A 24,516-nucleotide genomic window follows, 5' to 3' on the forward strand; every position below is an offset into this window, starting at 1 on the left:
GAGAGAGAGAGAGAGAGAGAGAGAGAGAGAGAGAGAGAGAGAGAGAGAGAGAGAGAGAGAGAGAGAGAGAGAGAGAGAGAGAGAGAGAGAGAGAGAGAGAGAGAATGTTAGTGTGTGCATGCGTATGTACTTGTGTGTGTGTGTTTATGTGTGTGTCTCAGCTTTGAGATGACTTCGAGTTTGGGGCTTCAGAGCATTGCGTTGGACTCATGTACGTTGGCTTGGTCGGCTGTGGGTGACAAAATGTGGAGACTATTAACCCTGGAATTGATTCTTTTTTACTGTAACTTCCCTTTGGATCTGTGTCTTCTGTCATACAGTTTGTAACTATTTTTAAGCCTTTTTATATTGGGACTTTAAATTTTCTTGGTGCTGATTAATGTTTTTGGAGGAAGAAGTTATGTTTGGTGGAAGAAAGGATGCCCTCTCTGGCAGCTGTTGTCTTCTGAAGCTTTGCAACTTTACAGTCACCATGCACTTAAAGAACATCAGTGTTGGTGTGTGATAAGACTCGGGAACACATTGATGGGGAGGGAGGCTTTGTGCCTTCCGTGGTGTTCTCTCTGTTGGGAGGTGCTGCCACAGTGCCGAGAGGCCCCAGGTACTTCAAGAGGGTGTCGGGTGTTGTCTCTCCCTCGCACACATTGGACATCCACTGGTAAGCCCTGTCATGTTTTGTAGCTTTGGTCATGTCTGTTGGGGAGAGTGGAGGTCAGCCCTCATGGAGTGGGTGGTGTCTTCACTAGGAGCTGTGTTGTGTGTGCTGGGTGGCATCATTTAGCAGGTTCACCTTATGATGAAACATGGTTGTTCTTTGGTCTCTTGCATTCTTTCATTTAGTTTCCATTTATTTATCCATTTTTCTAGTGATATGTTAGTACATAATCGTTAAGAAGTGTTGGCGTTGTTAATGTTGGAATACAGACACATCAGTCCTTGGTTTGCTGGAGTCACTAGTGACATATCTGCACTAATGTTGTGCAGAAAAAATAATTTGCCTGTTTGTAGTATCCATTAGGAAGACAAGGAGTTTCAAGGGAAATGGGGATTTTTCTAGAAAGGATTACCTCTGGGTCTAAAGATAAGCAATTTGTCTGAGGACAGCTTAGTAGAATACTAATAATTTTCAGAAATGGGCTGACATTTTAGTGAAGGTGATGTGCTTACTCCTTGCCTAGTGGCTCATGGAAAGTGTTGAGAATGTGTTTCTAGGCTTCCATTTCTTCATTCATCTCATAATTTAAGTGGCTTGTGTGATGATGGGCTGCTTTGTTGAGTGGGTGGCACAAGATGTGTGGTTGTTGTCTGGTGTATGAAGGTGGTGCCTTTTTGTTACTACCATTCTCTGTTGTAGTGGCAAAGTAGACATTTATTGGCATGACTTGATTTAGTATGGAAATTTCATTTAGACTGGCTTGGTAATTCATATTCATATAAATATATCTTCTGGGGAATCATTCATGGGTTGGCTTTTATGAATGTGATCAGAATACCTAATGGTCTTGTCAAGAATTTGGCCACGTTCTAAAGCGTTACAGATGACCTGAACTTGGCCATGATTTTTTATTTTATTTATTTATTTATTTATTTATTTATTTATTTATTTATTTTTTTTTTTTGCTTCTTTGATGGAGGAGGAATAGAGTAAGGAAATTAGAAAGCTAGGAAGAGCTAGAACTTGAAAGCCTGTGTGGAATAATTATGAGATAAATTGCAGTTTACTTGCATGTAAGTGCAGAACTATTACAGCACAGTATAGATTATATATTTTCAATGTTGTAGCAGTAAAAATGAGCTGAACTCATCCCTGTAGTCAGAGCTCTGATGTATGAAACTTCCTTGAGATGATTGTTAAAAATTTGTTCGAGTTATGTGGAACCAACCCACACACACACACACACACACACACACACACACACACACAAAACACACACACACACACACACACACACACACACACACACACACACACACACACACACACACACACACACACCACATTACATCATATCACATTAATGTTGGTCCTTTTATCAAAACAGTTTCCATGAGCCTTCCAGTAAGTTGTGGGGTCATATGATGTTCTCACACTCATTCACTACAGACGTCCACCTTTTGTTTTTGGTTGCATGCACATTTATCTTCACGGATTGCTTGCTGCCACAGCATATTGTGGATTTTCACACCTTTGATGGTAAAAATTTACATAAGGAAATACTATTTGGTATAAAGTTTGGGTAGATTATTAATTCAATGTTTGCCAGTTTCATTTCTAATCACATTTCTCCTAGTATTTTTTTTCTTCACATGCCAGATATACGTAGCTATTATATTATTATTACTTTTTTTTTCCAACAGAACTATTCCCATTTGCTTCTCAATGTAGGGTCAATTCAGTGTCAGATAATCTGTGTTGTGCTGTAACATTCTGATAAACATAAGTACAGTTGAACTTGTGTTTGAAAGCTTCAGGTGTTTTATTATTTTCTTAAAGAAGTCAGTGAGATGGAATAATTGTATTTACTTCAATCATAAGGAATAAATTAGTAAGCTTCAATATGTAATTCATTAGTGAATTATTAGCAACTCAGAAATTACATACCAATGATTGCCATGCCAATATATAGTATCTCAGGCATCAGAAAGACATTTTGTATGCTTAAATATATTATTAATATTCTTTTCATGATTTCAGAAAAGGAGTGTTGCAGGTGAATGAGGCTTCAGGTGTATGACCACGAATCCAGGTCTCCACAGCAGGTCAATTGGTCTTCATCAACATGCATTACTATGATAGCAACTTTTCCGTCATGGTAATATATCACAGGAAAATTTTCTTTATCACTAATTATGAGATACAAATGTACATGCTAGTGTAGTCCACATTTGATTTCTTTTGCACAGTTATGTTGGTTGATACATATTTTAGGGAGACTAGGCAGCAAAATGAAGAATGATTAAGTTAGTTTGACACTGTTATCATGCATCTTCTAACAATGTTCGTCTTCTGTGCTGTGTAGTACAAGGCATCTTTACTTGGTGTCAATTCTTATCAGACTGTCCATTGATGACATGGCCCTGAGTGGAGGATCGAAGGATACCTACAGATTCCATGGATGGAGCAGCCTATTGCTGTTGTATTGACATGGTGTTGTTGGAGACATGCTCACTGGAACCAAGAAGTGCAGGTAGCAGGTGGGTGAAATTGGTCATTAATTAGGTGTAGGAATTGTTGATTGTCCTACTAATAAAGACTTGCAAATCATTAGCTATTTCAACCTATTTGTGTTTTCCATGGACTTGGATTCATGGAAAGGCCACATAAATTAAATTTAACTCGTATGAGAAATACTCGGTGGAAGCATTCTATAAGCATTAAAAGCAGGAATGCACTGGATTGAAAGTTAATGGAACACATTATACTAGTATGAATGGTGAATATAGTGAATGGTGAAGAAATGGAGGAGGTCAATGAGTTTAAGTACCTTGGATCAGTTATGTGTAAGCATGGTGGTATGGAGGGAGAGAAAAGAGAAAGGGCATTGCAAGGAAGAAGGGTGGTAGGGTCTTTGGGACGAATCATGAATGGCAGAAGTGTGAGCATGGAGGTAAAGAGGGATTTGAGAAATACAAAAATAGTACCAGCCCTCACATATGCAAGTGAAACGTGGGCCTGGAATGAAAGTCAGAGGTCTAGAGTGCAGGCAGTGGAAATGAGTTATTTGAGGAGTGCTTGTGGTGTGAGTAGAATGGATGGAATGAGTAATGAAAGTGTGTACGAGCGTTTTGGAATGTGTCACAGGGGTGAAGGGAAGAAGTGCGGAGTGGTGGAAGAAGTGAAGCGACAGACTTTAAAGTGGTTTGGCCACATGGAGCGAATGGAGGAGAGTAAGATGACCAGAAGCGTGTATATGAGTGAGATTGAGGGAGGGAATGGTAGAGGACGACCTCCAGTGAAATGGAGAGATAAGGTGCAATAATACGTTAGGGAGAGGGGGGAAAGATCTTTGAGAAACTTTGAGCAGGCAAGGAGGGAGTGTCTGGATAGAGAAAGTTAGATGCTCTTCTGCCATGGCCATCCCCTGGTGGGAGCTCCTAGGAGCAGGTGTCAATGAAATGAATGAATGAATTATACTAGTAATGTAATACAAATCCACCAGCCTTAGCGCCTAACTTCGTTGTGTCATCAGGATCATGTTTAGTGCATGATGTGTTGCTGGTTCAAACGGTTCATGGTGGTTGGATTGTCACCCTGATCTGAAGGTGCTAACACCACATCCTTGTTTTGGGGTTCATTTGGTTTTTCTTATGTGAAGAACGAGGGTGAGTTTGCCCTTGCTATTCTCAATGCCTCACATATTATATGAGGCAGTGAGAATAGAAAGGGCAAATTTGCCAAAAGAGAGTATTGAGAAAACTCCAAATCCAAGCATTCTACACTACAGTTGGGCTGGGGAAGCCAGATAAACTTGTCTTCTTTACCTGCTCTTTTCACCAAGAAAGAGATGAAATCACCATCTCTTGACATAGAAGAAATTATTGTGCTTATAATGGTATCTAAAATTTCTATGTTGGTGAGTTCACCCTTTCTATTGAGTGCCTCATATATGAGTAAGTGGGTTCACATTGTCCTTTGACAAATACTTGCTTGTGATTGTGCACAATGAACACTTTGTCTGAAGGAGGTAGAATGGGATATGGAGGATGTTGTAGTAGCTGGGTGCTACCATAGTATCCTTCATCTATCATATCTGTAAACAGCCACTAAACCTCAAATCAACAATATACAACTGTTAGCATGTTGACAGTTCATCCACTGTAAAATATTTAAGGCAGCTAAGAGTGGTCCTGATATGTATTACAGTGGAGACTCAATACTAGAACTTAATTCGTTCCAAATGGCTGTTCGAGTATCACAAAGTTCGACTACCGATACCTTTAAATCAGGTAATTCGTTCTAAACTTAAGTTCTAACCTTAACAAAGCCTTAAGTTTACAAAAATTTCAATGTAAATTTTTTTATTATTTTGATTTGTACTTACCGTAAGTGAAGGCAGGTGATGGATAACGTAGAAGAGGAGGGGAGAAGGGTGGGGAGGAGGAGGAAGGTTATTCGTCGGAGGACGAGTCACCGTCTGGTAACTCGTCTCCTGGTGTGATTCCTGTGAACCCACTAGTGGAGGGCTGTGGCTCACTAACACTTGCACTCTCACTAGATTCCTTTTTCAACAAGAATCTGTCTAATGTGATCTGCCTTTGCCTTTTTTTCAAAATGTCTCTGAAATGCTGCATCAAATTTTCATCAAACTGGTTTATGTTTCTGTGTATGGCAGCAATATCAGGGTGGCACCTCTCCAAAAAGTTTCCCAACTCTGTCCACTGCCGCAAATACTTCTTGATCTCTGCAGTGGAGACTTTCCTTGCTGTTCCCCTCCTCCTCCCCTGAAGACAGCTCCTCAGTTACCTCCTGCAGCTGTTCCTGGTGAAGTTGACACAGCTCATCAGTGGTGAGGTCTTCAGAGTGTGCTTGCACCAGCTCCTTCACATCATCACTGTCCACCTCAATGCCTATGGCCCTCCCCAGAGATACAATGTCGTCCACCACAGCAGACTCCTGGACTGAAGGCTCGAATCCCTCAAAATCCTTGGCTGTCACACAGGTCGGCCACAGATTTTTCCAGGCAGACTGCAAGGATTTTGAAAAAAAGGCAAAGGCAGATCACAGAAACTTGACCCCAGGCTTTATCTATAAGCCTTAGGCAGTGGAGGATATTGAAGTGATTCTTCCAAAACTCCCTCAGAGTGAGCTCTGTTTCAGAAGTCACCTCAAAGCACCTCTCAAAAAGTGCTTTTGTGTACAGCTTCTTAAAGCTGGCGATGACATTCTGGTCCATGGGTTAGATCAGTGGCGTGGTGTTGGGGGGAGGAACATCACTTCGATGAATTTATACCCCTTACCCAATTCTTCTTCCACGCCTGGAGGGCGTGCAGGGGCATTGTCCATCAACAGGAGGGCCTTGAGTGGTAGATTCTTCTCTATTAGGTATGTCTTCACTGCAGGTGCAAACACCTCCACAAACTACTCCATGAAGAACTGCCTGGTTGTCCAGGCTTTCTTGTTTGCCCTCCACATCACACTGAGTTTGCTCTTTTGCACACCGTTCTTCTTGAATGGCCTGGTGTTTTCCGAATGGTACACCAGCAGCGGTTTAATTTTGCAGTCGCCGCTAGCATTGGCGCACAGAAGCAGGGTTAGCCTGTCTTTCATGGGCTTGTATCCTGGCAAACACTTCTCTTCCTTTGTTATATAGGTCCTGTTTGGTAGTTTTTTCCAAAACAGGCCTATCTCATCACAATTAAAGACCTGTTGTGGGCTTAAGCGCTCCTTATCCACAAATTTCTTAAATTCAGGCACAAACTTCTTGGCAGCAACTTTGTCAGCACTTGCGGCCTCGCCGTGCCTCACAACAGAATGAATTCCAGTTCTCTTCTTGAAATTCCCAAACCACCCCTTACCAGCTTTAAAATCTTCACTGGAGTCAGAGGTAGTATCACAAATAAGATCACCATGGAGCCGCCTAGCCTTCGCATAAATTATGCCCTCTGACATAGAATCACCAGGCATCTGCCTTTCGTTTATCCACACCATCAACAATTTTTCCATTTCTTCCACTGCCGCAGGTCGCTTAAGTTGCTTTTTCACACCCATCGCCACATCAGCTCCCTTAATGGCCTCCTTGTTCTTCAGTATGGTGGCTACTGTAGATCTCGCCATACGATACTCAGCTGCAAGATCGGTGATTCTTGCTCCTTTCTCGTATTTATCAATAATCTCCTTTTTCCGTTCAATGGTCGTCACTACATTCTTCCTTTTAGGCTTATTTTCACCACTAATAAGCCTCTTTGGTGCCATTGTAAGTTTCTAAATGAAAAACCACTGACTGCTTATGGACCTGATGGAGTGCCTCCAATTGTCCTTAAAAACTGTGCCTCCGTGCTGTCACCCTGCCTGGTCAAACTCTTTCGCCTCTGCCTATCAACATCTACCTTTCCTTCTTGCTGGAAGTATGCCTTCATACAGCCTGTGCCTAAGAAGGGTGACCGCTCCAATCCCTCAAACTACCGTCCTATAGCTTTACTTTCTTGTTTATCTAAAGCTTTTGAATCAATCCTTAACCGGAAGATTCAAAAGCACCTTTCCACTTCTGACCTTCTATCTGATCGCCAGTATGGGTTCCGCAAGGGGTGTTCTACTGGTGATCTCCTAGCCTTCTTAACTGACTCTTGGTCATCCTCTCTTAGCCGTTTCGGTGAAACTTTTGCTATTGCACTGGACATATCAAAAGCTTTTGATAGGGTCTGGCACAAATCTTTGCTTTCCAAACTACCCTCCTACGGTTTCTATCCTTCTCTCTGTACCTTTATCTCCAGTTTCCTTTCTGACCGTTCTATTTCTGCCGTGGTAGATGGTCACTGTTCTTCCCCTAAATCTATTAACAGTGGTGTCCCACAGGGTTCTGTCCTATCTCCCACTCTTTTTCTGTTGTTTATTGATGATCTTCTTTCCAAAACGAACTGTCCTATCCATTCCTACGCCGATGATTCCACTCTGCATTACTCAACTTCTTTTAATAGAAGACCCACCCTACAGGAACTTAACGACTCAAGGCTGGAGGCTGCAGAACGCTTAGCCTCAGACCTTACTATTATTTCCGATTGGGGCAAGAAGAACCTGGTGTCCTTCAACGCCTCAAAAACACAGTTTCTCCACCTATCCACTTGACACAATCTTCGAAACAACTATCCCCTATTCTTTGACAACGCCCAGCTATCACCTTCCTCAACACTAAACATCCTCGGTCTATCCTTAACTCAAAATCTCAACTGGAAACTTCATATCTCATCCCTTACTAAATCAGCTTCCTCGAGGCTGGGCGTTCTGTACCGTCTCTGCCAGTTCTTCTCCCCTGCACAGTTGCTGTCCATATACAGGGGCTTTGTCCGCCCTCGTATGGAGTATGCATCTCATGTGTGGGGGGGCTCCACTCACACAGCTCTTCTGGACAGAGTGGAGGCTAAGGCTCTTCGTCTCATCAGCTCTCCTCCTCATACCGATAGTCTTCTACCTCTTAAATTCCGCCGTAATGTTGCCTCTCTTTCTATCTTCTATCGATATTTCCACGCTGACTGCTCTTCTGAACTTGCTAAACTGCATGCCTCCCCCCCTCCCGCGGCCCCGCTGCACTCAACTTTCTACTCATGCTCATCCCTATACTGTCCAAACCCCTTATGCAAGAGTTAACCAGCATCTTCACTCTTTCATCCCTCACGCTGGTAAACTCTGGAACAATCTTCCTTCATCTGTATTTCCTCCTGCCTACGACTTGAACTCTTTCAAGAGGAGGGTATCAGGACACCTCTCCTGTATTTGATCTTGCTTTCGGCCACCTCTTTTGTTTCTTTTTTAGGAGCAGCGAGTAGCGGGCTTTTTTTATTATTGTTTTCTTTTTTTGTGTGCCCTTGAGCTGCCTCCTTTGTTGTATAAAAAAAAAAAAAAAGAGAGAATGTTGTTGTTCTCACGACCACGGCGGGACAACTGGCAGCGGCGGGGAGGGAGAGGCCAGGAGCCTTTGTTTACAACCACATGTGCGGACGTTCAAGTACCAGATATTTTTTTGAGTACCAAGTCGAACTTTTGCGTTCGAGTATCGAAAAATTCGACTTCCAAGATGTTCGAGTATTGAGTCTTCACTGTATAAGAAAACGCTGACAAAACTAAGAAAAGCACTAAAGATAAGGGTAGTTGTTTATTTAACTCTGAAGGCCTGCACCATTTGGGACCTTCCCATGAGGGGGTGGCCATGGCAGGAAAATTGCCAGTTTCCTCTCTATACACTATATTTTTAAGTTTCACACATCTTGTCTCACCCATCCATCCACCTTACTGTCAGTCTCCCTACCATATCTTCTCTTATTAGATTAAAAAACTCCCAGAATAACATCACAACACCTGTCCACCCATACCTGTTGGTTTGGTATTCGTGGATTCACACATTTGTGGATTTCCCCCAAACTTCACAAAGGCGGCCTCAGATGAATTTTCGCAGTGCCACTTCAAACATTTATGGTCTGCCCTCAGATTATTTTTCTGTTCCTTAGAAAAGAATGATGCATACATGCATAAAGCAGCATAAATTAACATCAGTAGCATTATTCATCAGCTATATGACTGTATTGTTCTGTAATTTACATAAACCTCTTACCAATTTGAAGCGCCAGGTGCAGAAGGGGCTCAACCCACACACCAGCGATTTTCTAGTTTTTCACGTGAAATTATTGCATCGCCTTTCCTCTTTCACCAGAAGCAGTGGTTCTTAAAGTTGTTCAGCCCCAGTACCCCAAAGTTCAACTCCAAGTCAACCTGATAACCCCTATCCAATATTAGACTACTACTCCCAACTTTTAACTTTTAATTTCCTGTAAAATAAAGAAAAAACAGGACGACTATTCAGTACAGTTATGGTCCGTTTCATTCCATCTGTCCACTCGTGAACGAAGATGTGGCAACTGCGCATTGTTAGTTCATGATTGCGTGAAGATCAACATTTTATTTTCAGTGATACATTTGAATGTTTGTGTATAGAAAGAACTCTCATGCCATCTTATATAAAGAGCAAACATGCCAATTTGCATCGATGATATACCATACAAGCACACGAAAGACAAGCTTTCATCAGACAGTTCAGTCAGATCATACTTGAATGATTCATAGCCTTTCAAAATACCTATAATTCATCTCATTGCAGGTACATAAAAAGCCATCTGGCTCTGTAAGTGCCTGTATATATAAGGAATTTTGATTTGTTGCATGTAAACAACATGGGTTGTATTGAAATAGCCTAGCATGACATTCAGCAGTTAATAGTTACCGTTTCATATAATTTAGAATATTAATCATTATTTACATGCGGTAAATTATTAAAACGTCTTTTATTTGCACTTGCACTTGTCTTTTAATTTACCTGAAATGAGATGAATAACAGGCATTTGAAAGGCCATAGATCGTTCGAGTGTAATCTGACTATAGTGTTTGATACAAGCTTGTTTTTTCATGTGCTAGTGTGGTGTATTATCGATGATAATCGGCATGTTTGGGATTTATAAGGAGTAAGTTTTTTTTATTTTTTTTTTTTATATATATATATATATAAGCATTCAAGTATATTATTGAAAACTTAGCTTGAATATCTATAACAACAGTTGATTTTCACGTATTCACAAACTACAAATGTGCAAGTGCCACATCTATCAAAATTCCCACTTTGTTGATGGACAGATGAAATGAAACAAACTTCAGTACAGGTTGAGAATCCATTTATCCAAAATTCCAAAAGCCGAAAGTTTCTTGAATGCTGACATGACGCGTCACAAATGGAAAATTCAACAAAGTGATGGGAAGGTTCCACCACGTACAGCTGTTGTGTGCTGCTCAGGGTTGCCTGGTCCGAGGTTTACCCGCGTGGGTAAACATCTGCCCGCCACCACCTTAGGTTTTGGGTGGCTTTTGGGATGGGATTGGGTGGGAACACAGTCTACAGCCTGGCAACTCTGGTGCTGCTATGCATTAGTTAGTTGTCACAGTAATACCTTCACTTGTTGCTCATTGTGATTACCGTGCGTTGTGTGCTCTGTGGTGTAAAGATATTGTTGAAAATGTCAAAAGGGCCTGCATATTCTGAAATCCGAAAAAATCTGAAATCCGCAACTCTTTCGGTTCCAGGAATTTTGGATAAAGGATTCTCAACCTGTACCAGCACTGGTACTGATACCTGCCCATCCCTACTACCGACAGGACCTGTTTGTTTATCAGCTGAACAGTCGCTTGCAGTTATGATTCATTGTTTATACCTTTTCATACTTTTGCCACCTGATTTTTATAGAAAGCTTTTATTAGTAAATAATTTGCATGGTGTGAGATACGTAAGCACCTGATTTTGAAACAAAATGGCAGACTTCATGGTAAGGACCCAGCAATTAAGTGAGATTTCAATGACTGTAATAAGTTATGTAATTCCTGTACAGTTTTTAACATATAGGTAAAAGTGGGTGCATATGCTTTAGCTGTATGTGGCTGCGATGCTTATCTCTGAACCATTGACCCTTTGAACCTGATAGGTAAGAACCAGTTACCTCGGGACACGGGCCATGTGAAATCTGAGATTGCACAGTTTACCTTCCCCAGGTTTCCCCAAGGACCCATTTATCAATCAGCCCGAAAAGGAAGATGAGCAGCTGGGTGAACTGCACGCCAACTGTCCAGGCAGGGCTTCAAACCTGAGTCTGCAGTCGTAGTCAGGCATGCTGACCACTAAACCATGGAGGCTGATAAAAAATGCTTCTTAAAATATTTTGTGGTCCTTTCATATATTAGAAATGTCTTATCAGTTGCAGTTTGTGTAACATTGCTCTCAGTGCTTTTTTGTAGGTTCAGAGGCTTTTCTGATGGGATGCAGCAGTCATTTGCAGAAATTTGCTATTCACAGGGGTTTGTGTCCTCTTAACCCCTGTGAACAAGGGGGAACAGGTGTATTCTACATTCATAACATGTCTCAACCATTTTGATGAACTTCAGTCTTCACATTTACACCTTTTTCTTCCCTTCATACTGCATTTTCTTTACACTTCATCATTAGTGATACCATTTTATCTTGTTAAACCCTCCAAGTAGCTCATTTCTGTTGCATATATTCATAGCTTACTTGGTGACTCATTCCATGCCCATTTTTTTCAGAGCAGTAGGTCCTGAACCCTTTCTTTACCTTCATGCACTTACCTTTTTGCCAAGCATTACTCTCTACCTTTTGTTCACTGTCCTTTCACTATCCCAAGTTAAGAAGTTTTGTTTTATTTTACATGTAAAATGTTTCTAAAGCTTTTCAGTTTTGCTGCTACCAGCAAGCCCCACACATAAAGGACAGAAAAGAAGTATTGTATTCACTTTTGTGTGTTTTATTTGTGTAAATGGTGGTTAAGATAGGATAGAGATGATTTTTGTTTGATTACAATTTCATATAAAATGGGAAAACTATATTTATTTTGTAGTCAGGCAAGTAGGTGGCAGTAGTTACCAGTATGCCAAAAATGGGAACCACGCATGATTTTAGCTGCAGCTGTGTGCAACCAGTCATGTAGTGATGTTTAATTCCATTGCTATTGAGGTGTCTGGCAGAGAAGGGGCATAAGGGACAAGTCACTTTTTTTCTAGTTTGCACTGGCAAAGGCAGGTTACACGTCCAAGGAAGAAAAATAAATTAACTCCAAGGGAAAAGCGACCTTGTATTCGGTGTACCGAGGGGAGGGTTAGGAGTCATGTAATTTGTTCTGGGTGAGGCAGCTGTTGGTTGTCGAACTCTTGCCTTAAATTATTCAGAAGTAGATCATTGTGCCTTATGCCCTTACTCTGCCCAATGTGTCAGCTATTAATCATTCTTTAGAAATGAATTTGGCCTCATTGTGAGGCTTAGTAATTTTTACTTTATACTCTTTTAAAGAAAATATACTGAAAAAAAAAAAAAAAAAGGTCAACCAACATGTAAAAAATGTAAACTACATAAAAAAATCAAGATTAAGTAAATTTTTTTACATAATGTAGCTGAATAAATTTCCATTCCAAAGATGTATAATGAAGAAAATGACAAACATTTTAATATTCGGCACATCAACACAAGACAGGTGTGGGTAGCCTGGTAGGTCTAATCTGTGGCCAGCTAAGCTCCATTCCCTGGCGGGGCTGTGTCCCCAATCATTGATTGCTTTATCATTACCTTATCACCCAACTTGTGGCGGCCCTTAAAATATATATTTTCTTTTAACCCGGTAGCAGCGGGGATCATGTTTCTTAATGGTCCCCCCAAGCGAGAAAAATGAGAAAAACTCACCCCGCACACAAACCATTTCATAGTATATATCCAAGCATTTGCTGCTACCGGGTTAAATGTTTCCTCCAATAATGGCCAAAGCTGTCATCAAAGTCATCATCCATCAGTACATGAAAGGGTTAATAGGAAAAAAAAAGTCATTTTCATGTAATAGGGCAGTTTGTAGATCAAACAATCTTGGGAAAGGTTTTCAGCAGTGATTATGTAAGGTATGCAGCAAGAGGAAGGGTGAATGTATATTTGCAGTGTTTTAATATATATATATATATATATATATATATATATATATATATATATATATATATATATATATATATATATATATATATATATATATATATATATATAATAAAAACCTGAAGTCTCATAGTGTTTTGTAACCCAGAAATACCAATTAAAAGGTGTAGCAGTTTGATGAGGTGACAATATATAGCATAAGTAAGTGTAATGGAAGTTCTGGAGTAAAAACTTGAACTGGTGAACTTGTTGTATGAGGATAAAGGGCATTTACATAGATTTTTGCATGCTGTTTCTTCCCATAGCTAACTAATGTTGCTTGTGTTTTATCATTTTTCATGGAACTAATGATTTTGAAGGTAAAAAGGAACTCAAATACCTGTATACATCACAGTACATATTATATTTCTCAATAAGTATGTACAAACAAATATGTTAGAGGATTACAAGAATGTGCATTGTGCAATGCATTATTTGTGTGGTTGTAATATATATATATATCTATATATATATATAGATATATCTATATATATATATATATATATATATATATATATATATATATATATATATATATTGATAAATTTGTGAGTTCAGACAGTGTGGCCACTGCACACTAGTTGTCATAGTCTCATGGGACAGGAAGTTAACAACAAGTAAGCAGCTAATGGCAGAGGCTCTTTATCAACAGGTCAAAGAACTTGAATTTTTAGAAATGTTTTTATGTAACTGATGTAGATGGGAAAGGGCTTGCTGGCTTATGTTGAGAGCAGGATCGACAGGCTTGAGGTTGTCTTTTCTCAGCAGGGAGAGTCCACTAATGCCGAGGTAGGTGTGGAGACCATCAGGGTTTGCATTGGGGTACTTGGCCAGGCCTCCAGTGATGGGGTCTTGGGTGGACAATACAAATTGTCTCAGTGCAGTTGTGTCTAGTAACTCCAGGGCACCAAGTATCTGTACAGAAATTCTATATTACTTAATTGACCCTACATCAATCAATCCTAGGCCTACTGCCTTGTACTACTTCAATATAGTGTGACTAGCCTCCAGTCTCTATTCTCATTTTTCTGTGCTGGATAGAGGATGCAGTTTGGTGCTGAATCACCATTTAATCAACACAACATGAAATGTCTTTCCAACTGGAGACATACAGTATGAAGGAGTAAAGAAAAGCAAATGCACTGTTGTTGTGAACCACAAGAAGCTGATTCACAGACAGTCAAGTATAGTACACCCTTGTTACACAATGATAAGAGACTACAAAAGGTCAGATGGCCTACACATAGGAGCTCCTCAAAATGGGTTATTCACCAAATTACCTTCCTATCCATAAAAATATCTAACTTCCATTTAAAGCTTTCAACTGTTTACCTGAATTACGCAGCTGCTCAATTTATTTCACTCATTCATGAGCCTTTTTCTTTTTTTTTTTTTTTTTTTTTTACAGCAAAGGAGATAGTTCAAGGGCATAAAAACGAGAAAACAATAATGAAAAAAAAAGCCTGCTATTTACTGCTCCTAAAAAGAGTAAAGAAGAGTGGCCGAAAGAGGGGTCAATTTCGGGAGGAAAGGTGTCCTGATACCCTCTTGAAAGAGTTCAAGTCGAAGGCAGGAGGAAATACAGATGAAGGAAGATTGTTCCAGAGTTTACCAGTGTGAGGGATGAAAGAGTGAAGATGCTGGTTAACTCTTGGTTTAGAAAGTATAGGGATGAGCTTCAGTAGAAAGTCATGTGTGGCGAGGCCGTGGAAGGGGGGAGGGGGAGGCGAGCAATCAGCATGAAAATATTGATAGAAGATAGAGAGGCAACATGGCAGCAGAATTTAAAAGGTAGAAGACTGTCAATAAGAGGAGGAGAGCTGATGAGACGAAGAGCCTTATGGCCGAATTGTTAAACACTTCGTCGCCCAAGCACACATATTTGACAAGGCTTTCATAGGAGTTGTGGGCCTTTCTGGGGTTAGTTTAATGACCCTGGGGGTAGTTTGACCCTTCTTCTGTACCATGAACCAACAAAAACACTCATTAGAATCTGACTGATCTCCTTTTTGGGCTTTGGAAATTATTGATGTGAGAGGCAGGGTCATCTAAGAATACCAACCTTAAACTCCACTCTAGCCTATTTCCTTCCTGAATTTGAATTTATCCAGTTCATATATGCATGCATATATGCATGTTCTTATAATTGTTCTTTTATTACAAGTACTTCATCTAGATTACTCTTATCAAGCCCCTTAATCCAATTTAAAACCAATAAAATTCCCACACAATCTAAGTCTTTCCAAAGAACAGATTTTTTGCTTTTGTCTATAAGTTAAGTTTCTAAGTCCTCATAACATTTCAGTCATTCTTCTCTGTATTGCCTTGAAATAATCTATGGCCGTTTTGAGATAGGGATACCAACACAATACCATGACCCAGGTGAGGCCTAACCAGTGCCAAATACAACTTCAGGATAATTTATGAACCTCAGTTGCTTACATGTCTTGAAATAAAACCCAAGACTATTTGCATGGTTTCAGACAGTAATCAGTGATTTCTGGGTCAGAGCTCACATAGACAAATATCCCTTTTGCAGCTAGAGTAGTCAAGAACTGTGTTTATAAAAGTGTACAGTACCCTCTCAAGTTTCATGCTCACTTTGTTCCGAAGGTATAGCGCTAAACTTGAGGATCGCGAAACTTGAGGTATTGAAAACACTGAAAAAGCGCTTATCTGTTCCGACCCGTAGAGTTTTTATTTATTTATTTATTTATTTTTTTTTTTCATTTGGGCTGTGGTGCCGGTAGACTATCTATCTGGGCCTGATGGTCAGCCCCGAGCCTGTCATGGCGCAGGCAACTGTTCATAGTGGTGCCATTATTATTGGCTCATGCTGCCCCCCAGAGCTCACTTTTTTTTCCTCCTTTACTCCCTTGTTATCTCAAAATATGTACCTTGTAGAAAGGAAGATAACAGGAAGAGAGAACGGGTCGTTTTAAAGGCACAGATGAAGCCTTACGATTGGTTGAGCTCTGAAAACATGCTTGTGATTCGCTGGGAGTCCGATGACATCATCGCTGGCGCTCACCTGGTCAGCAACCTCGCTGGTCGCTCCCTTAGGGCAGTGTCACACTGGCTGTTTTCCTCTAATGATTGCGGCTACTGGCAACGCCCATGCCCCCATTCGGGAGCATCCGGGAGCGAGTTGTCGGTTGTCTGTAACCTGGTGTTGGCGGCAGCTTGGGCAACCGGCAAATCCAACTTTTCCTGGTGTGCGTCACACACGGCCAAGGTCAGTTGCCCGTATCCGTATCCGCAACGTAAACAAAGCACTTACCGTGTATCGACATGGTGTCGTCTGCTAAAGTAATTAAGGGCTGTCGCGGCTTGTGCTGCCATTACCCAAGTTATGGACTTGTTGCTGCAGTTAAATGGAAGGAAGAAGCTGTTGTGGGTGTGACGTGCCTGTGGTTCCTCCGTGCCTGTTCTCATTGTTACCATTGCGTGTGAGCAGCCAACCCACCCATCTAAACGCTGACCACATAAATACGTGATCGAGTAACAACAAAGACGCACGCACACACCAGACTCATCATCATGAACCATGGCAGATGTTTCTCACTAACAAAAATGGCTTTGCCATTTCCTAGAGTGTGTTAGAACTTATTTGGTGAGTGGTTCATACAAACCAACCATACCCAATGGCAAGAAGAGAGCAGCGTTAAAGACGAAAGACGACTGCTCTCTTCTTGCCAAGAGCTAGGTTTGGTTCATGTGAGCCACTCACCAAATACGTTCAAACACACTCAAGAAATGGTGAAGTCATTTGTGTTTGTCTGAAACATCTGCAATGGTTCCTAATGTCGAGCTAGTGCGGGCGTACGTGTGTGTTGTTATTCAATCCATGTGTTTATGTGGTTGAGTCAAGATGGGTAGGTTGGCCGCGCACGCGCAGTGGTGACAATGAGAACTGGCATGGAGGAACCACAGACATGCCACACCCACAACTGTTTCTTCCTTCCATTTAACTGCAGCAACAAGTCCATAACTTGGGTAATGGCAGCACAAGCTGTGACAGCCCTTACTTTAGCAGACGACGCTATGTTGATACATGGCAAGTGCTTTGTTTATGTTCTGGATATGGATGCAGGCAACCGACCCTGGCCGTGTGTGACGCACACCAGGAAAAGTTGGAGTTGCCAGTTGCCCTAGCTGGTGCCAATGTGGTGGGAAGAAAAAAAACCTGTGTGACACCAGCTTACGGATAACTGTAAACTTGCTCCTGGTTGGGCGTACGGGCATTGCCCATACCACCAACGATTGGACGAAAACGGCCATTGTGACACCGCCTTAAGGCAGTGCACAAAGCCGCTCATAGGGTGAGTGTTGGCGATGACATTTGTTTTCAGAACTGTCAGCCAATACTAAGGCAGCCGACTTCAGTTGCGGCTTCAAAATGACCCGTACTCTTTTCCCATTTTCTCTCTATCTCTCTCTCTCTCTCTCTTGCCATAGCCACAATGTTTGGAGGAAAACGTCAAGTGAGATACTACCTTTAAAGGTAGCGTGTGTGACGCCGATGATAAGTAGACATGACCTGTACGTGTCAAAGCGGCCCAAAAGTTGGGGTGATAATGCGCAAAAATCGGGATGGTAAGAATTTAGGACTAACCGCGAAACTCGGATAGTGCGAAACTCAAGAGGGTACTGTAATTACTTTGAGGGTTATTTCTTCCCACACTTAGATGATCCATTTGTAGATGTTGAACTGAATCATCCATCGTCTACTATTTCTTCCCCCCACCCCTGCCTCTTCAAGTCACTACAGTCGTCCCTCAAATAGTACGGTTTCCAATAGTTCGGTTTCGGTTTTATACGGATTGTCATGGAAGATCTTTTGGGATTTTTAAATTTCCTGCTCATTGGGATATTTAAAAATCCTAACAAATCTTCTTAGAAAATCCACACAAAACCAAAACCGAACTATTGGAAACTGTACTATTTGAGGGACGACTGTATTCAGTGACCATGTCTCACAGCCATACAGTAAGACAGGGGGCACAAGTAACTACTTGTAGTTATTATCCAGTGTTTATACCAAGTTCATAGTTTTATCACCTGTTTTTTTATTTTTTTTATTTTTTAGAAAGCCGCTTACATTATAGTTTCTCCATTTTATAAAGCTTTCCATTTTATCGAGTTCAGTGGATCTAGAGAAGGCTTTTGGCCGAGTACCAAGGGAGGTAATAGAGTCAGTGGGCTTCAAGGAGAAAGGGGGTACTGGAAAGAATGGTGGTAGCAATTATATGGCTCTGTATGTGGGAACAAGGTCATGTGTAAAGACAGCAGCAGGAATAGCAGAAGAATATGGTATTGGAGTGGGTGAGCCGCAAAGCAAGAAGTAATGGAAGCATTTGGGAGATGGAGAGAAGGAATGCAAATGGGGATTAAAATTAAACTTGGAGAAAACAAAAGTAATGGTAACTGGAAAGAGTGCTAATCACAGTATGCAGTCAGGAAAATGTCCTTGTGGATGTTGTGTGAGATGAGTGGGAGTAAATTCAATTTTATATGTGGAGTGCAGCGGTGTCACCTGAAATGTTCAAGATTAAGAAATGTAAATGTGGTACAGAATTTTTCAGTGTCCAGCTTGCAGAAGGGGAGGAAACAACAGAGAAAAGGGAAAGAAGACTGATGACTGTGGGAAGGAGAATAGAGGAAGTACATGAGTTTTGTTACCTTGGAGATGTTTTGGACTGTGAGGCTGGAGTGGGGAGAGCAGTGAGAGCAAGAGTGGCAGCGGCATGGAAAAATAAGGCAAGCTCATTAGTAAACAAAAATATCCCCTTCAAGAGTAGAGGTGGGGTGTATGAAACTTCCATTAGATCAGTTAATTTGGTATGATAATGAAACTTGGGCAATGACTGGAAGAGCAAAGGATATCCTAAGATGATGTGATTGAAGGATGCAGAGGATTATGGCTGGAGGGAGGTGGCAGGACAGCTAGGGTGTCAGGTGAGGAAGAGGCTAAGAGATGTGGTTTGAAAAGAGATACAGAGGAGAGTGGGATAGAAAGTTGCAATGGTTCAGACGTGAGAAGAGAAACAGAGGGCAGTGTTGAGAATGGTTGAGGAAATGGGGTATACCTGGAAGGAGACCAGTTGGAAGACCAAGGAGAACATGGGGAGGAACAGTGCAACAAAACTTGGAAGGATTAGCACTAGACCCAGGAAAAGGGAGGAGGATTATCAGAAGTCTGATCCCAAGAATTGGAGAAGATGGACTATAAAGGAAGAAGACTTTCAGTGTGGCTGGTGGAATTAGTGGATATGCCACATTATCTCACACACACACACACACACACACACACACACACAAGCGGCGTGGAGAGGGCACAGCCAGCAGCGGTGGAGAGCAGAGTTAGCTGTGGCGCCGAGCCCGGGAAGAGAAAGGATAAAACCAGCTGTGCCTAGATAGTGATCTAAGGTCCAGAGTGTGTCTCGTGCTGTCCCAAATGTCTATGGCCTCTTGCGGAATTGATTGAGTGTGCAGGAGGAAGAGAGAATTGTCATGGCGAGTAGGGAGCCGAATGTGCCTGGAGCCGAAGGCGACCGTCAACATAGTGCCGAGGGGTGTGATACACCACGGGGGTGTATGGGGTTCTCGGGTTTTGGAGAGGAGGACAAGAAGTTGACGAATGTATTGATGCATAGGAGAGTGGTTTTGCTGGAAAACACAGTGATAGAGATGAGGGAGAAATTTGCTGAATTGAAAATGAGGGTGAGGACCTTGGAGGCCAATGAAAACAAGTTGAAGGAGGAAAACAGGGCCCTCAGGGCAGAGTTGTCCAGGGGGGTGGAGGTGGTGAAGAGTGAGGTGGATAGTGTGAAGGAAATGAAACAACAGCAGCAACAAGTTATGAAGCAGCAGGAGGAGGAAAGGGAGAATTTCCTTGAAAATGCTAAGGTAATAGCACTAGAACAGGAAGAGGAAAGAGTGAGCTTTAGGGATATTATGAAAAGTCAGCAAAAAGAGGTTGACCTGACTGCAGCGGTGGTGAAAGTAATTAAGGAGGAGAATTTGGTGAGAAATACAGTTGGGAAGAAGTGTGTAATGGTGTTTGGACTGAAGGAGGAGGCACAACCGATTAGGCACATAAGGGAGAAAGAGGAAAAAAATGTTGCGGAGAAGGTTGTGAGGGAAGTGGAGGAGGAAGGTGGGGGGATTATTGATGAGATTGAAGAGGTAACGAGAATTGGAAAGTATGTGGAAGGAGCGAAGAGGCCGCTTAAAATCAGATTTCGGCCACACTGCAGTGGAGGAAGTACTTGCGAGGACCTAAATATGGAAGAGAGAGAAAAGATCAAGGAACTGAGGCAAGAAGTGAATGAAAAAACCAGAACAGGACGGAGTCGGAGAAGAAGGAGTACTATTGGCGAGTAATAGATATGAGATTAAGGAAGTGGTACAGAAGAGAAAGCAACTAAAAGTAGCATACACAAACATCAATGGACTAATATAAGTACAAGGAGAAACTAATGTGTATTTGAGAGAACTTGGGCCAGACATCATGGGAATAGCGGAAACAAAACTGAGCGAAGGAATCGTTTTACCTAACCTGGGAGAGGGGAAGTACGATATATGGAGGAGAGATAGATAAGGGAAGCAGGGATGAGGGGTGATTTTTTTGACAAAGAAGGATATTGCGGTAGACAAAGTTGTGTATGGTGAAGGTTTGGCCGAAGTGATTAAAGTGGAAATAGGAAAAGGAATGGGGAAAAGAGAATATGTAGTTGTGTATGTGCCGCCTAAGACATCATCATGGTCAGTGGAGGACTATAACAACATGCTAGGAGATACTAGAATCTGTTTGGACAACATGATGAAAGCATGCAATAAATTAACGATTTTGGGAGACTTTAATTGTAAAGAAGTAAACTGGGAAGACTGGACAACAAGGGGAAGCGACAAAGCATGGGGTAATGTGTTACTAAAGTTGATGATGGAGAATATAATGACCCAGTGGGTATCAGATTTCAAAAGGTATAGTGGACAGGATGAACCATCTAGGCTGGACTTAGTTTTCACAAATGAAGGAAATGTGATTGAAAACATTGATTATAACTTACCAATTGGAAGAAGTGATCATGTGGTGATTCAGTTCAAGATAAAAGAAGAAAGAGGAGAAGCAAGGAAGGAAAGACACAGAATTGGAAGGTATAATTTTGGCAAAACTAACTACACTGAACTGGGGAAATATTTCAAAAGCACAGACTGGTCCAGATTTGAAGCAGCAAGCAGAGTGGAAGAAAAATGGGATATGTTATTAGAGACTTACAATGAAGGGGTTAACTCGAGAACGTCAGCAGACCCTTTTCAGGGCTTTCACAAGTCGTGGCTGTGATACGGTGGACCCTAAAATGGGCTCGCCATAAAACACCTAATTTGAGCTAATTATAGGCGGTGGTGGCATAGCGCAACACACCATGAATGCCCTAGGTCATTGTGGTGGGTGAGTGATCTTGAGGTGGGCTTTTTTGTCATAGGTGGTGCTGTAAGGTCATGGCATACTGAATTAGGTATCCATACAGTAATCACTTGTCAAATTCTCTATAGTAGACAACAAGCAACTCTTGGCTAGATGCCACGCATCACAAGACTGTTTATTTTGTAACAAACACCACCCAAAAACAATGGAGCTCGAGTAAAAGTAAATATTTTTAACGGCTTTATGGTTATGAAAGGAGTACTCTGATGTACGTTCCATGCTCTTTTCTTAGTCTCAAAATGCAATGTAATTTTGTCGTTTCTTGGCCACTTCTCGGCTTTCCCATAGCTGAAGCCCACGGGTTGAGAAGTATGTGCCAAAAGTGAAAGAGAATTGCAGGGGAAAGAAGGACTTGTTCAACATAAGATGCAAAGAAGCAAGGAGAAAGAAAGAGGAAGCGTGGAGAAGGTGGAACAGAATGAAACAGCAGAATGTCTGGGAACTATATAAGCAAAAAAGAAAGAGTATATTAGAATATGCAGAGAGGAAAGATTGAATTTCAAAAGAGATATAATAAACAAATACAAAGACCAACTGAAGCTATTTTACAGATTTATAAATGGGAAACTAAAACAGCGTGAGGAAATAACAAAATTGAAAGTTAATGGCGGGGTGTATGTGGATGAGTTGGAGATGGCAGAAGAAATTAACAAAAGCTTTCAAGAAGTATTCACAAGAGAAAGCGAGTTTGACATACCAACTGGAATAGGCACAAGAGGGTGCAGGAGATAACTAATGAAATGGAGAATCTAGATGTGAGAAAGTCACAGGGTTCCAACAGTGTTTCCAACTGGGTGCTGAAGGAGTGTAGGAATCAATTGGTGGATAAAATACAGTTATAAAAAGATCATTGGCTGAGGGTGTAGTCCCTCTTGACTGGAAAAAAGCTGACATAGTCCCCCATCTACAAGAGCGGAAGAAGAGACGACCCACTTAATTATCGACCAGTTTCCCTTATGAGCGTAGTGTCAAAAATATGCGAAAGAATTGTGAAAAAGAAATGGACAAAACACCTAGAGGAAAATGAAGTCATCACAGAAAGACAGTTCGGATTTAGGAAAGGAAGATCATGCCTGACAAACTTGGTGTGTTTCTATTCAAGGGTGATAGATGTTGTGCAGGAGAAAGATGGATGGCCTTGAAAAAGGCCTTTGATAAGGTGCTGCATAGGAGGTTGATGTGGAAGCTGGAGACAGTAGGCAAATTAGGAGGATTTCTAAAGGCTGATTCACACTATACGTAAAGTGACCGGCACGGAACATACCGTTCCGGACCGACAAAATAAAAAAAAAATTAAAATGCTCAGAAATCTGTATAGGTTAAAGAACACTGACGATGTACAGTCGCGATATGAAGTGATGTCGCCGCTCTCAAAATGTTTCGTAAGGGAGCATTTGAAGGTAACGGAAGTGATGTGTATTTATTGTTTATGTTATAATGTTCCCTTTTAATGATAATCTATAATACGTTGTGATGTAAAACACAGTAAAATAACATAGTAGTACCTGAATTACAATTATACATTCATTTGTTTAAAAAAATGTGACTGCGAATGCCATGTGTTGTCTTCAGTACTGAAGACAACCTTGAAATGATTTAGCTCACGTCGTGTGCTTATCTTTGCAAAACAGTTGTTATACGTTGTTCAGATTTAGGCGATATATATATATATATATATATATATATATATATATATATATATATATATATATATATATATATATATATATATATATATATATATATATATATTCTGGGTCATTCCATGAACTGTCTTCTGCAGTTATTAATACACACGCACAGTATGACACGAGGGGAATGGACAGTTGCTAGCATTACTTTGCGTTTTATTGATTAAGAAACGATCAAATAATAAGGTTTCACATTAAACACCTTTTATTCACTATGATGGCTTCTTATTATAAGTATGGGCACTGAAATATATAGTAACATTGCTCAGCAACGATGATGAATGAAGAATGCCTTTATAGGTACGGTTGCCATATCTGAACTATCAAAATTCTGGACGCCTCTACGAACACTCGACCATAGCCTAATATTTGGCAACGCTGCGATTACCCGCCCGACCACCACCACCACCTTTTCAAAGACATATATTCTTATTTCCCCATCTTCCTCGATTATTCTATGGCACTTATAAGCTGCGGACATGTTCCACTGATCACCTCCAAGCATTAGAAGTCTACACGAAGCTTTTGCCATCGTTATATTGACCAAGAAAAGCAATGATGTTTGCGATTGGCGGCAAAGAGTGAATTACAAAACACGACTATTCTGAAGCTATATATTCTTATTTTTCCATCTCCGACTATCCCTCGGTAGTTATAGGCTGTGGGCATCTTCCCTTGATCAGTATCATGCATTAGAAGTCCACGGAAAGCTTTTGTTATCGTTATGTTGACCACGAAAGGCAAAAAGTGAGTCAGGGCTGAATAATAGGTATGGTGCGCGGGCGATGACGTCATCATCAAACGAGAGTATAAATTAAATAAATTACGCCATCCTAGTTTAGGATATCGACTGATCATGCATGTCCTATATATTGTGCATATGTTAGATTTATTGTTGTCAACAATGATCATGAAAAGATAATTTTACTTTCTGTTTGAGTAATATTTCGATATTTGGACTTCATTTGACTCTTTCCTTGGTGAACGAAAACACTTTGTGTCAAAATATTTCGACAAGTCTTCGTAAGACATCATTGAATATTTATTTTCTATTTTTTTTCTAGCTTGTAAAATATATTTAGTTAAGTTATGATGAAGATACAGGAAAATAATGGTACTC

At 40.9% G+C, this 24,516-nt stretch overlaps 3 protein-coding genes across 6 annotated transcripts in view; 1 reads left to right on the plus strand and 2 right to left on the minus strand.

The window, feature by feature from the left end:
- The window catches only part of LOC127003205 (myelin expression factor 2-like), a 76,532-nt gene extending 63,558 nt beyond the window's left edge, over nucleotides 1–12,974 (plus strand). The window contains exons 13-15 of one of the 3 annotated variants that reach the window (XR_007757001.1): nucleotides 2,696–2,813; nucleotides 3,057–3,195; nucleotides 11,243–12,974. The gene's annotated coding sequence lies outside the window, so the exon portion shown is untranslated. Of the gene's footprint in view, nucleotides 1–467; nucleotides 659–2,695; nucleotides 2,814–3,056; nucleotides 10,195–11,242 lie in introns of those variants that run through there. The other 2 variants (XR_007757000.1, XR_007756999.1) reach the window with 2 other exon arrangements.
- On the minus strand, nucleotides 5,339–6,913 carry LOC127003615 (tigger transposable element-derived protein 1-like). Its single transcript, XM_050870521.1, has 3 exons — nucleotides 6,160–6,913; nucleotides 5,959–6,054; nucleotides 5,339–5,619 (listed from the first exon to the last, which is right to left on the minus strand). The coding sequence occupies exons 1-3, from the start codon at nucleotides 6,911–6,913 to the stop codon at nucleotides 5,339–5,341; spliced, it is 1,131 nt and encodes a 376-aa protein (XP_050726478.1).
- A 754-nt stretch (nucleotides 12,975–13,728) lies between the features above and the next one.
- Nucleotides 13,729–24,516, minus strand: part of LOC127003207 (geranylgeranyl transferase type-1 subunit beta-like) — a 59,271-nt gene continuing 48,483 nt past the window's right edge. The window contains exons 7-8 of one of the 2 annotated variants that reach the window (XM_050869582.1): nucleotides 18,897–18,921; nucleotides 13,873–14,129 (exon numbers count right to left, since the gene is read on the minus strand). In XM_050869582.1, coding sequence (XP_050725539.1) covers nucleotides 14,020–14,129; nucleotides 18,897–18,921 — 135 coding nt within the window. In that variant the 3' untranslated portion in view covers nucleotides 13,873–14,019. Of the gene's footprint in view, nucleotides 14,130–18,896; nucleotides 18,922–24,516 lie in introns of both variants that reach the window. The other variant, XM_050869581.1, reaches the window with a different exon arrangement.

The sequence above is a fragment of the Eriocheir sinensis genome, chromosome 25 (assembly GCF_024679095.1).
Source record: "Eriocheir sinensis breed Jianghai 21 chromosome 25, ASM2467909v1, whole genome shotgun sequence".
NCBI classification, from domain to species: Eukaryota; Metazoa; Arthropoda; class Malacostraca; order Decapoda; family Varunidae; genus Eriocheir; species Eriocheir sinensis.

Excerpts from the sequence above, each read along its gene's own strand:
- LOC127003615 (XM_050870521.1), bottom strand. The coding sequence starts at position 6,913 with ATGGCACCAAAGAGGCTTATTAGTGGTGAAAATAAGCCTAAAAGGAAG. Across the intron at positions 6,055-6,159 it reads CAGGCCATTCAAGAAGAACG|TGAAGACATACCTAATAGAG; the intron begins GTGTGCAAAAGA and ends TTGCACCTGCAG. Across the intron at positions 5,620-5,958 it reads AGGCGTGGAAGAAGAATTGG|TCCAGGAGTCTGCTGTGGTG; the intron begins GTAAGGGGTATA and ends TCGAGCCTTCAG.